Here is a 13,469-nt window from a genome sequence, read left to right on the forward strand (position 1 = left end):
TCATTCACTGAATTAAGCAAAAAAAATAAAAAAAAAATAAAAAATTAGCTTGAATTAAGGAAAACATGTCGAATTAAGCAAAAAATAATCTTCAATTAAGTAAAAAAAATATTGAATTTAGCCAAAAAAAATCTTGAATGAAGCAAAAAAAATCTTAAATTTAGCAAAAAATCTTGAATCAACAACTTCAGTTTTTGTTTTTGTTTTTTTTTTTAGTGCAAGAAATAACATTAAAATATGAAAATATTTACATTTACAAACTATCCTGTAACAATAAAATGTGAATAACCTGAAGAAATATGAACAACCTGAAATGTCTAAAGAAAATTAAGTACAATTTTAACTATTTTCTTCCTGTTCCTCAGTGTTTAGTGTCTTTGCAGATCCGATCCATAATGCACATGTAAAACTGATAAGTTGAGGCAGAATATTGTCAAAATTGCACTTATTTTTCTTAAGAAATTTCAATTTTTTCAGGTTATTCACATATTTTTTGTTTTGATAGTTTATAAAAGTATGTATTTTTATAATTTAATGGGGTTTTTTTTCTTTACACTAAAACAAAGACAACAATTTGGAGCTGTCATTATTTATTTGTTATTACGTTATTATTTTACTGGTCCAGCCCACTGGAGATCAAATTTAGCTGAATGTGACCCCTGAAAGAAAATGAGTTTGCCAGCCCTGCCGTAGAGCTTTTATTGTAGCTGATGAGGGGCAGTTGAAGACAATGATCCACAGACCAGACCCTTAAACACAGGGTCTCCTAATGATAAAGGAGACACAGAAGGTGGATGATAGTGTGTCTGATTGCTGAGGGAGGGGTCCGCCTCCACTATGGTGTCTATGGTGTCCATCAGTGACCTTGAGATGATCGTTCACGCTTTTGTGTCTTCTCGCTCAGACTACTGCAACAGCCTGTTTACATGCTTAAACAAGAAGGAGCTGGCCCGTCTACAGTTTGTCCAGAACTCTGCTGCCAGGCTCCTGACCCGCACAAACAGCAGAACCCACATCACACCCATTCTTAAATCTCTCCACTGGCTCCCTGTTTTATATCGTTTTCATTTCAAAATTCTGGTGCTAACTTTCCGGACCCTACATGGCCAGGCCCCTGCATACATTGCTTCCCTGATCCAGCCCTACAGCTCGACTCGTAGCTTGAGGTCTTCAGGACAGCACCTGCTGATGGTTCCACGCACCTGTTTTAACACACGTGGTGACAGGTCTTTTAAAGCTGTGGCACCACGTCTGTGGAATGACCTGCCTCTACACCTACGGTCCATGGACTATAAACGTTAATTTTAGTCAACATTTAATCTGTATAATGTATATTATTATGGACGGAGGCAGAAAAGCTAGGTGTAGATTACTGCACAAAGTGAGAATTTGATTTTCCTTGGTCAGGATATGTACAGTCAGTCCAGCTTGGATTTACAAGGCTGACAATTAATACTGAACAAACAAGAACTCAAACTATGAATTATGAAAGAGCTGCAGCATCTGAAACTGACCACAATGAACATTTGACAGATAAACAGAACCACAGTGCTTCAGTTTCAGCTTCAGAGTTTGTCATGTCTTTTATGTACTGTGATGGTCTCTTTCAGCTCATATATTTTTTATTACTAAGTTTTTTTTTTTAATTTTTAAAAAAATCTTGGTCAATTACTAGAAATTTCAGGTGACCATGTTTGAATTCCAGGCGACCCCATGTGGGGTCGCCTGGAATTCCCCAAGGTTGAAAAACACTGGACTAGTGTGTCTGTCAGTGTGTTATAATTTCATAACTTCCAAGATGCTTTTGTTTTTAACTCTTTCGGTGCCAGACAGTTAAGGGGCTAATAAGCCTTAAAAGTGCCACAGAATTTGGCCGTTTTTCAGTATTTCGCGTCGTTTTTATAATCGAAGTCTGAATCGTCATCAGAACTCATTTTCTAGCAGATGGGACTGTTTTGACAGATCGCTGTGTTTACGATATTACTACAAAATGGCCATCTAATTTGCATATGATTTCATTCATAAATTCATTCATAAAATTTCCCAAGCAGAAAACGAAACGCGAGCTCTTCCTTGGTCAAAAACCGCTCGGTAACATCCGACCGATTGCTACTTAGATTCAAAACGCACCGGACGCAGCCGATTCATTATTGATCGTAATTTGCAAGAAGATTTGAAAGAACGTCATCGAAATGTGAGAAAGAAATGGGGGTGGATGGTTTGTTTGTACACAAATATGGCGTGTTCTCCAAAGCCGATCTGATCGGCCCGTGGCACTTTAAAGGTTGTATTCGTAAAGCCGATTTAATCGGCCCATGGCATTGAAAGGGTTAATAACTATGGAGTATTTTGCAACCAGTTCCTGAGACCAACTAGAAGTGCAGGGTTTTCTGCTGCATGTGACGCAGATCCACACTGACTGTGGCTGTAATGAAACAGTCATCCCACGCAGGTGTATCAGTGTTATTAGGCTCAACCTCATAGTCTCTGAACAAGCTGATTCCACTTGAACAGATGAACAGTACTTTGCTAGAACAAGGACTGGGGGTGGGGAGGTAAACCTTGTAGATGTTCAAGGCGTCAGGAAAGTACATTGGCTGATTACCAAGCTCCACTCAGTGTACTGCTGCTGTTGAAAACATCCTCATATGTGTGTTTGTCAGACATGTCACCAAGGAGCAGGTATTTCAAATGAAGCCTTACATGAAAGAAATATTGGCTCTGTTTGCAGTGCTGTTCTTTGTGTTACACAATGACACCGTGGCTCTGCAAGAGGCAGAACAAGTACCTAAGTCATGCAGTCCGTCCATATACAGCTGCCTTTGATTAGAGCAGTTTTTTCACTTCTAACACCTGCACTAACACGCACAATTTTAACTTCATTGATTTAATATTGAATTCTTAAATAATAGAATAACTGTCTCTTATTCCTGTTTTAATTTCCTTCTTTATTTTGATCTTTCCTGCACTCTCCTCTTGTTTAATGTTTTATTCTTTATGATTTGAATGTAATTTAAGCACTTTGAATTGCCTGCGCAGTTACAAAAATGTGTGGGAACTGGAAAAACATGTGTTCCAATGAAAAAAAAAAAAAAAAAAAATTCTTCTTCTCCCACACCCTGTTCTAACTCAGCTACTACTAAATGAAAAATGTCTGATTACATCCTATGAAAAGCAAACATATGAGGAGTAAACATACACTACATCCCAGAAAGGGCTGGTTCTGTTTTAGTTCTATTGTATTTTCTGAGCATGACTCAAACATGGCTTTTACATTCCGAGTCACAAATGTTACAAATAACATAATTGCTTCCTCCTTTACAAAAGTTATGTCAATTTTCTCTTCTGTTCCAACGTACAGTTGCACAGGGGTGCAGAGTCTGTCAGCCTGTCCCAGGACAGCTGTGGCTACAACTGGAGTTTACCCCCACCAGAGTGTGAATGTGAGAGCGAATGAGTGATCCATCACTAATGTAAAGCGCTTTGGGTGCCTTGAAAAACACTATAGGAATCTAATCTATCATTATTATTATTATTATTATTATTATTATTATTATTATTATTATTATTATTATTATTATTAATAATAATAAAATAGTATGCCACCGCTTTCGTGTAGGACATCGGGTACTGGTTTGCTCTTTCTTTTGCAGATATTTTTGTCGGCAAATGCACTGTATTTTTTAACATCTTGCAGGATTTTTTCTAAGGTTCATGGTTAGTTTACCTTCTGTGGATGTGCGCGCTGATGACATTGCGTGTTGCATATGACATCACTTCCCGTGTCAAGTTACGATGCAATATTTGTTTATCTTTATGTGGAAAAATACGGGGATTATGAAATCATCTGTGGAAATATGCTATTATTGCAGTGAATATGCGCCCTCTTTGAAAAAATGTGAACCCCTGCATAATATGCACCATTTGCTTGATTATGCATCGAATTATGCGATCACATTATCACATTTTTCTGGAGGGACTGGTCATGAACCTTACATTATTAGTAATGGTCATGTGAGCTGTGGTCAAAGCATACATACATTTTTAAGGATACTAGTGGATTACCCCTTTAGGATAATGTTTCCTCTGTGTGTAGTTGCATTGCATTCATGAGGTCCTGCTGTACACGAACGCATGCTGTGAAAATATTTTCTATTTGGTAGCTACAGTACTGGGGTCAGCACTAAAGGAAAATTGGATCGTATCTCACCGTCAGAGCGTGTCTGAAAAGGGTAGGTGGCAGATGACACCAGACGTGTCAATACTGGAAATATGTCATGGCATTTCCTGTGTACGCTGAGTGTCTGACAAAACTTATGTTTCCTGCTGGGAATATTCACACACACACACACACACACACACACACACACACACACACACATATATATATATATATAGGGTTATTCAAAAAGAATGAACCAATTTCATCACACAATATTTTGAATTTTCTGAATAAAAGATAAGCATTTTCTGAAGTTGACAACACAGGCAGAGGTTACATTTACAGTAGAATCTGTGATCGAAGTAGTTTCACAAACAGGGCTTAAATTCAACTGAGAATAGATCTTAAAGGTGGGGTAGGAGATATTTTCCTGGAGCATTTTTTATTATATTGCTTAAAATCCCCTTCACACCCCGACTGCAACCAATTAATTAAATGCTCTAACACAAAAAAAAAAAAAAAGTCACCTGTGGAACGGACAGAACTGAAAAAACTCCATCCAAGTCATTTTAAGCAGCCCATCGAAATGATTGAATGGTGATATGTCTATCAAACTCAACTGCCATTTGTCCCTCCCCCCTCTGGCTGTACCCCTCTTCGTGCATGAATCACACATTCACCTGCACGCTGTTTTGTCACCAACATGTATCACTAGGGAATGTAATGTTAGTCAGCTAGGTATGAATTGGGGCTGTTCTGCCGACAAACCTAATAGCGAAATGCACAGATCACAGCGTTCAAAGCAAACTTTAGTGGGCTGCCAGCCTGACATCAGTCTTACAGCAATCAGCTGTTCTTACTAGCCCGAAATTATTTAGAACATGTATCAAAATAACAAGTGAAAAGTCCAGCTTCTAATCTAATATACAGGGTTATTCAAAAAGAATGAACCGGTTTCATTATGCAATATTTTAATAAGGAAAAGCAATAGAAAACTCCAGCTAAGCCACAAGTATTCTACTCACAATCAACTTTTATTTCTTGTCTTATTAGTGTTCAGTGTGGCCACCACCTGCAGCATGGATAACATCAGTGTGATAAGAGAATTCCTCCCAGGCGCATATCAGCATATCACCAACCACTGAGTTGATCTCTGTTGTTATTTGATGTTTAAGGTTATCAAGGCAGCCATTCAGAACTTAGAAAACTGCTCTTTCAAATGGTCACTGACTCATTCCATGACAATGCTTGAGAACTGAAGAAACGCATCATGAAACTGGTTCATTCTTTTTGAATAACCCTGTATATATATATATATATATATATATATATATATATATATATATATATATATATATATATATATATATATATATATATATATATACAGGGTGGGGAAGCGAAATTTACAATGAACATTTAGTTGTTTTTTCTCAGCAGGCACTACGTCAATTGTTTTGAAACCAAACATATATTGATGTCATAATCATACCTAACACTATTATCCATACCTTTTCAGAAACTTTTGCCCATATGAGTAATCAGGAAAGCAAACGTCAAAGAGTGTGTGATTTGCTGAATGCACTCGTCACACCAAAGGAGATTTCAAAAATAGTTGGAGTGTCCGTAAAGACTGTTTATAATGGAAAGAAGAGAATGACTATGAGCAAAACTATTACGAGAAAGTCTGGAAGTGGAGGAAGCAACAAAAAACGTACCAAAGCTTTTATTAAAGCTCTCAAATCCACAATCCTAAAGGATCCAACCAAATCCATGAGAAAAATGGCAATTGAACTTGAGGTAGACAATAAGACCGTTAGAAATGCAGTAAAATATGATTTGAAGTTAAAATCTTACACAAGAACACCAAAACACTTGTTGACAACAGCAACAAATCCAACTTTAGCAATTTTTGGGAATCATGTTTATGGCCGCCTTCTAGCCCAGATCTAAACCCTCTGGATTCTGCTATTTGGGGCGTTTTAGAACATGCTACCAATAGAACATCACACAGCAATGTCGACTTTCTTAAAGATACTATTAAAGAAGAATGGGAGAAGTTGTCACCCGAATATTTGAGGAACACTTGCGCAAGTTTCAGGAAGCGTGTGAAGGCAGTTATTGAGAAAGAAGGAGGACACATAGAATAAAAACATTTTCTATTATGTCAATTTTCTTGTGGCAAATAAATTCTCATGACTTTCAATAAACTAATTGGTCATACACTGTCTTTCAATCCCTGCCTCAAAATATTGTAAATTTTGCTTCCCCACCCTGTATATATATAAAATGAAGTCTGAATACTGTCAGCTTCCTGATAAAACCTGCTAAGTGACATTTTTGGTTGGGAATAAAAACCTGCTATCTCCCCTATTATGGCTTCAAATTTCAGTCTCCTGTGAAAGTTGTTTACATTCCATCATAAGTAAAACATTAAAGGAACAGATATTTTTTTGTCATATTTCACAGTTTCCTGTTACATAAACAGTTTTTTTTTTCCTGTAAAATTTGCCAAAAGTCATATAGCAGGTTTTATCAGGAAGCTGACGATATATAGACAGAAAGTGTGATTATAAGTGATTATATACTGATACACATATTTTGATTATATATGTGAATATATGTGATTAGATTTTGAAAGCGACTAGCGACAAATCTAGCGACTTGTTCTGGTGTTACTGGTGACTTTTATGGTGTTTTAGAGACTGTGAACTGATCTCCACCCCCCCGTCCAGTATTACAAACTAAGGTACAGTACATTGCAGAACTTGGGTACTGATGAAACACTGAACTGGGTTTGTTCTGAGAGTTGGTTTATATCTCTTCCAATTGAAAAGTGCTTATGGAATGGTCACGATTCACCACACAGATAACGGCGCTGCTTCAAATCTTTATAACAATGACTACTTCATGACTGAGACGAGTGGCATATGATATGAACTGAACATTTTTGTGAGACACATTTCATCCAGAGAGATGACTGAAACACATTTCATTTCACAGAAGAAATTTCAAACAGTGCTTTTATACATGTAATGGTGCCTCTGTATCATTTTAATTTCTACAATCTGGCTTCAAGTTACAAAAACCACCATCTGTGTCAACACTTTCCTACGTCTCCAAAATGTTCACACACACAGGTAGGGGTATCTGCACAGGTGCACACATTCACCCATCGATTTCATTATTATCAGTCTCAATAATGAGTTCAGTAAGTGGTGTGCATCTGTGTTGGGCCCTGTTTTGTGTATATTCAGTGGTAATTTGACGGTAATGTTCTTGCATAGGATCAACAAAACAAGATTACAATGGACAAGATAATTGGTCCTGAGAGTATTTGTCAGAAAAGTAGTGGTCCCTGTTTAGGTTAAGGGTGTTTCCATTAAAACACAGGTGTCAAATATGTGGCCCGGGGGCCAAATCTGGCCCACCAAAGGGTCCATTCCAGCCCGTAGGATGAAAGTCATTCTGGTTCAGGTTCCACATACAGACCAATGTGATGTACAGTAAAAATAACACAATAACTCATAAATAATGAAAACTACAAATTTTCTTTGTGAAAAATGATGTGGAAAAAACTGAAGTGAAAAAAATAACATTACACTGTGAAATTATTTACATTTACAAAACTATTCTTTCACAATAAAATGCAAATAAATACATAAATAAAAACAAAGATAAACAACCCGAAATGTGCAATTTGAACAATATTCTGCCTGTTACTAAATGTTTTGTACATTTATGGATCCACTGTGATCTGTAGTTGTGTTAATAATAAGAGATGGAATATTGTAGAAATTGTTCAAATTTTAGTTCCAAACTCCAAAATTTTAACAATATTCTGCCTGTTACCAAATGTTTATGTAACATTGTGTGTAATGTACATGTATAAATAATAAGTTGAGGCATAATATTGTTAAAATTGCACTAATTTTTCAAATGAAATTTCAGTTTTTTCAGGCTATTCACATCTTTTTTGTAAAATGTAAATATTTTCATAATTTAATTTTATGTGCTTAAACAAAATGGAAAAACTTAGATTTGTCATTATTTATAGGTTATTAAGTCTTACTGGTCTGGCCCACTTGAGATCAAATTGGGCTAAATATGGCCCCTGAGCCAAAATGAGTTTGACACCCCTGCATTAAAATGTATCACCAACAGCCCTGCGATGAACTGGTGATATCTCCAGGGTATACCCCAACTTCACCCATAAGTAGCAGGGATAGGCTCCAACGACCTCCATGACCCTAGTGAGGATAAAGCGGGTTCAGATAATGAATGAATGAATGAATGAATATATCACCAATTTTAAAAGAAATGTAAGAAAATCAGCATAAAACTACAAATTTCCATCTACTACTGTTGGACTAATAATAAGAATTTGCAATATTGAATAAGATACTACATAATCCATTGATGACGGAAGTGATTGAAGGTGTTTCAGTCAATTTGTCAAACCACCTGAAGCTTCCTTTAGGCATGACCCTCAGCCCAGTGGGAAACAATCACTTGCAGAGACATGTATGCCCATCAATCAGTCCATTCATTATGCACAGGGGATGTTTGGAGAACATAAATAGTGACTAATAATGAAAAGCTTGACCTTTAGAGGTACCATCGCCGATTGAGTCCTGAATTATAAACACAACTGATGTTTGTCATGTGGAAATTGTGGACCCAAATGCACCGAAATAGTTCACAGAATAATAAATGAAGACATAATTCACAAAAACGACACATTCTGCATGCATGTGTAAACTCTGGATGGATTTGTTTTCACAGTTGGAGCCGTTAAAATGGACACCAGTGTTCAATAATGCCTTCTCCTCTTTATCTCCCCTCTCATGCCGTGTCCCGGTGGTGTCGGCCTAAGCTGTGCTCTCCATTGTGGGAAACCTGCTGGTCCTCATCATGGCGTTCAAGAGATCCTCCAGGATGAAACCACCAGAGCTGCTGAGTGTCAACCTGGCAGTGACAGACCTGGGAGCAGCTGTCACCATGTATCCTCTGGCTGTGGCGTCTGCCTGGAGTCACCGCTGGCTTGGGGGAGATATTACGTGTGTTTATTATGGCCTGGCTGGGTTCTTTTTTGGTGTCGCCAGCATTATGAACCTGACTATCCTGGCCATTGTCCGCTTCATTGTCTCCTTCAATATGCAGTCTCCCAGTGAGTAAAACAGGACTCCAGAACACTTTCCTTTTTATGGTAAATCATTTGAAAAGCAAATCATAATGTATGTCTCAGACAGAAACCTGGGTGAAATCTTTATTCTGAGGATGACTCTGTCTGTCTGAGGAATTGGATTTCAGTGATGTGGCTTGCCCCTGGCTTTTTCAGCCTGATCCCTGGCAGTGCAACAGATTGACATGACCTACTTAAAAACAGGGATATTAAATGTACGTAGCCAATCTGAACAGGGCCATCATATATGTATATATACAGGGTGTCCCATAAGTCTCCATACATAGGAGACATAATACATATGGTTCTAACATGTATTTCTTTATATTTCTTCTTTATAGTTCTTCAGCAGTGGAGGACACGCATTGAAATGTGTTCCCGACAAAATGGCAGTCATATAGAGCATATTATATAAATAAAAATGGTTTATGTCAAGAAACGTTTATTTTTCCTATGAATGGAGACTTATGGGACACCCTGTATAAATAAATAAATAAATAAATAAATAAATAAAATGCCAACATCAGTATCAGAAAGAGGGCCAATCTGGGTATAGAAATTAACAAAATTAATCAGAGTTTCATTGTATGCTGATGATAGTGTGCTGTTTGAGGAGAGTAAATACACTAAAAATATTTAACAAAGTGTATTGTTAATGGTGTAGTAAATGGAGATGCAGCAAATGCACAATTTTTAGATTTGAGAAAGTATTTTTTAATACATTTACATGTACATTTATGCATTTGGCAGATGCTTTTTTTCTAAAGCGACTTACAGGGGAAAAACCAAAATAAAAGAAAAAAATACAAGAATAGATAAAACAGGTGTACAATTAAAATCAGTGTTGTACAGAAGAATAAAAAAGCTAAATTATAGACTAATATACAAGAATAGATTAAGAAGACATAAAAACAGCTGTAAAATTAAAAACAGTGAAAAAAATACCAAGTAAAACAACAGAATAAACATAATAATACATTTAAAATGGAATGTTTGAAAGTGCTAGGACAGGAGGTGCTCTCTGAACAGTAGGGTCTTCAAGAGCATCTTGAAGATAGGCAGAGATGCCCCTGTTCTGGTAGTGCTTGGTAGATCATTCCACCAACGTGGAATGACCCATGAAAAGAGCCTGGATTGTCTTGTGCTAGTATTAATTGTGTGAATAGTGGAAAAGCCACACATTTAATTTTTTCCCCTAATTTTTATGGTCAGTGGCATCTAACATCAAAGTCCTTTACGACCATCTCATCATTACAATGTTACTTTGTGTGGACTAGAGTTTACTTTGTAAGGTGAGAGCATTAAAAACACACCAATGAGGAGGGTGTTGGAGGGGGTACATACTAATAGACAGAGGTAGGAGTAAGTCACTCAAACCTCCCAATGAAAAACAGTCATGAGTGGCAGTCTGTAATTAAAAGACAGACCTAAATGTCTAAATATGCTTCAAAGTGACGTTACTGTGTGTTTTTTCTACACAAATAAATGTTGTATCAAAATAAAAAGAAAGCCCTGTTTGTTAGCTTAAAACAGTGGTAAAATCTAATGAACTATTTTTATTTTTTTATTTTTTTATTTTTCATTTTTTTCCTTGGTCAGGATATGTACAGTCAGTCCAGCTTGGATTTACAAGGCTGACAATTAATACTGAACAAACAAGAACTCAAACTATGAATTATGAAAGAGCTGCAGCATCTGAAACTGACCACAATGAACATTTTAAAAGAGAAACAGTACTACAGTGCTTCAGTTTCAGCTTCACAGTTTGTCATGGCTTTTATGGATTGGGATTGTTTCTCTCAACTCACCGTATATTTTTTTATTAGTAAGCTTTTTTAATTTTGTTTTTATCAATTACTAGAAATTTCAGGTGACCCTATTTGAATTCCAGCCGACCCCTTGTGGGGTCCCGACCCCGAGGTTGAAAAACACTGCATTAGCATATTGCTAATAGTCTACATCATTCTGCATTTGTTCTCTCATTTTGACTTGTTCTATTTATTTATTTATTTTTACAGTGATTAGCATATTGTTGCATTAGAAATCATTTGTCGGGGCATTTGCTGAGAGTCAAAGTCAGAAATACTTTGAAATTCAAAATTGAAACCATAGTGTGTTATTGGGGGACATAACAAGATTTTATTACTTTTGCGATTTTTTAAAAAACATTTTATTGTCATGTAGAAAATCCAGATTAATGAAGTTACTGTATTTTGTTCCTTGTCCATATGTGGCAAATAAATAATTAAATCCAAGAAGTGTATAAAACACATGTAAGTATATAAAGTATATAAAACACATGTAATGTGAAAGGTACATGTATTTTACAACATTAGAACATCACTTTTAGAACATTAGACCAACATAAGTGCTGATCCAGACCCCTGTCCACATCCACATTCTCCCTTTGAACATCATTCCTCACATTAGTACCATTACTTCATGGTACCTAACAAAGCAGGTACACTCACTGTTCATGCAGAGGTGGACCTTACAGACCCTGTAGACCACATTCGACCTGAGACTGTTGACTCACTGTCCTCACTGGAACTGTTGCTGTCACTGTTTTGTAATGCATGCAGAAATTACCAAAAATAGTCACTTGCCTGATAAAGGGTTGAGTCTTAAAAACTGTGACTTATGTCTGACTTAAGTCAAATCCCCCACCTAAATATTAGAAACACTGAACCTTTAAATCAAACATGAACTTTGGTAAATGTTAAAAAAAAATATGGTTGACAAAATGACATTGTGCCCTGAGATTATATATATATATATATATATATATATATATATATATATATATATATATATATATATATATATATATATATATGTGTAGTCCTTGGCTCAGTTTGACTGTCTGCAGCAGCAAATGTGTGATTTTAATGATGCTCCTGGACCACAGGGCACTCTCTTGGGACGCATAATTTTACAGCCAAGTGCAGTGTTGCTGGGGGCACGGTATGTGAGATGGGAGCCTTGTAAAAACACAGATCTGAAATAGTTGTGGAGGATGTGGAATTGGCTAGTCCAGGGGTCAGAGGACGGTCAGGGTGGCTAACACCATCTGTAATTGAAACAGAGCGAGGCAGCTTTGGTCATGAAACTATTGACTGTAAAAATCCTCACTTTTCCACTATTTCACTGTAAAGACTTCAGTATAACCTGGGGAGTTTATCTAAAATATGTGGAGAGTGAAGATATGAAACGAAAGATTCAATATTGAATAAAAGTTTGAGTAGATGAAATATGATAAATATCAGTAGCGGGTCGTGCATTTGATACCAGGGCCTTCAGTGGGGACTTACTCGACTTATAACACCTCTGAATACCACCACTATAGAAACCATCAATACTATACAAAAAACACAAAATAACAAGGCATTACAGAGAGAGAGAGACATTTGATGTATTGAGTGTGAATACCATTATTACTATAGCTGTAAACCCAGTTAAAGGAGTGATATTTTGCTTTTTTAAATGGAATTATGCATTTTCAAATATTTACCTGTGGTCTACATAAATTGTAAATGCTCTGCTTGGGTCTGAATTCTTCATTAATTCAACTCCACAGGTCCATCTTCAACCCTATTTCTGAGTAATGACACAAGAAAGGTGGTTTTGAGCACTGGCCCTTTAAATGCAAATGAGCCACTTCATGCCCCTCCCCCTCCAGGTTGTTGACTGTGCTGCTCTATCCCATTCAACCAATAACTGAACATTTTAGGTAATCGACTCGAAGTTTGGACATATTTTCAGTATGGACTACAACCAATGCTGCTGACAAACAATTATGTCATACTCGGAGAAATGTTCATCAGAAGTATTGACCTTATATGTGCAAATGTCATGATGTAACTAGTTATAGACGTAACAAATTAAGAAAGAATTAAAATGTGTTGTAGAAATCCACTCGATTTTTGCCAACATGAATATAAAGATAGCTTTGCAGCACCTGGAGGGTTCAAATTCAAACTTTTTGAACTATTAGGGTCCAAATACACACATAAATGAACCAAAGACTAATAAAAGTGGGTTTAGCAAAATATGACCCCTTTAAGACAACTCCAAACCTCGACACTACAACTACAACTGTGCCGTGTGCATCATCTGGAGCAG

The 13,469-nt window shown here is 36.6% G+C and overlaps 1 protein-coding gene across 1 annotated transcript in view; it reads left to right on the forward strand.

The window, feature by feature from the left end:
• opn8b (opsin 8, group member b) overlaps positions 1 to 13,469 on the forward strand; it is a 67,579-nt gene that overhangs the window by 39,215 nt on the left and 14,895 nt on the right. The window contains exon 2 of the mRNA XM_030127906.1: positions 9,039 to 9,332. Within this exon, the coding sequence (XP_029983766.1) occupies positions 9,039 to 9,332 (294 nt within the window). The remainder of the gene's footprint in view (positions 1 to 9,038; positions 9,333 to 13,469) is intronic.

Source organism: Sphaeramia orbicularis, chromosome 24 (genome assembly GCF_902148855.1).
Source record: "Sphaeramia orbicularis chromosome 24, fSphaOr1.1, whole genome shotgun sequence".
NCBI lineage: Eukaryota > Metazoa > Chordata > Actinopteri > Kurtiformes > Apogonidae > Sphaeramia > Sphaeramia orbicularis.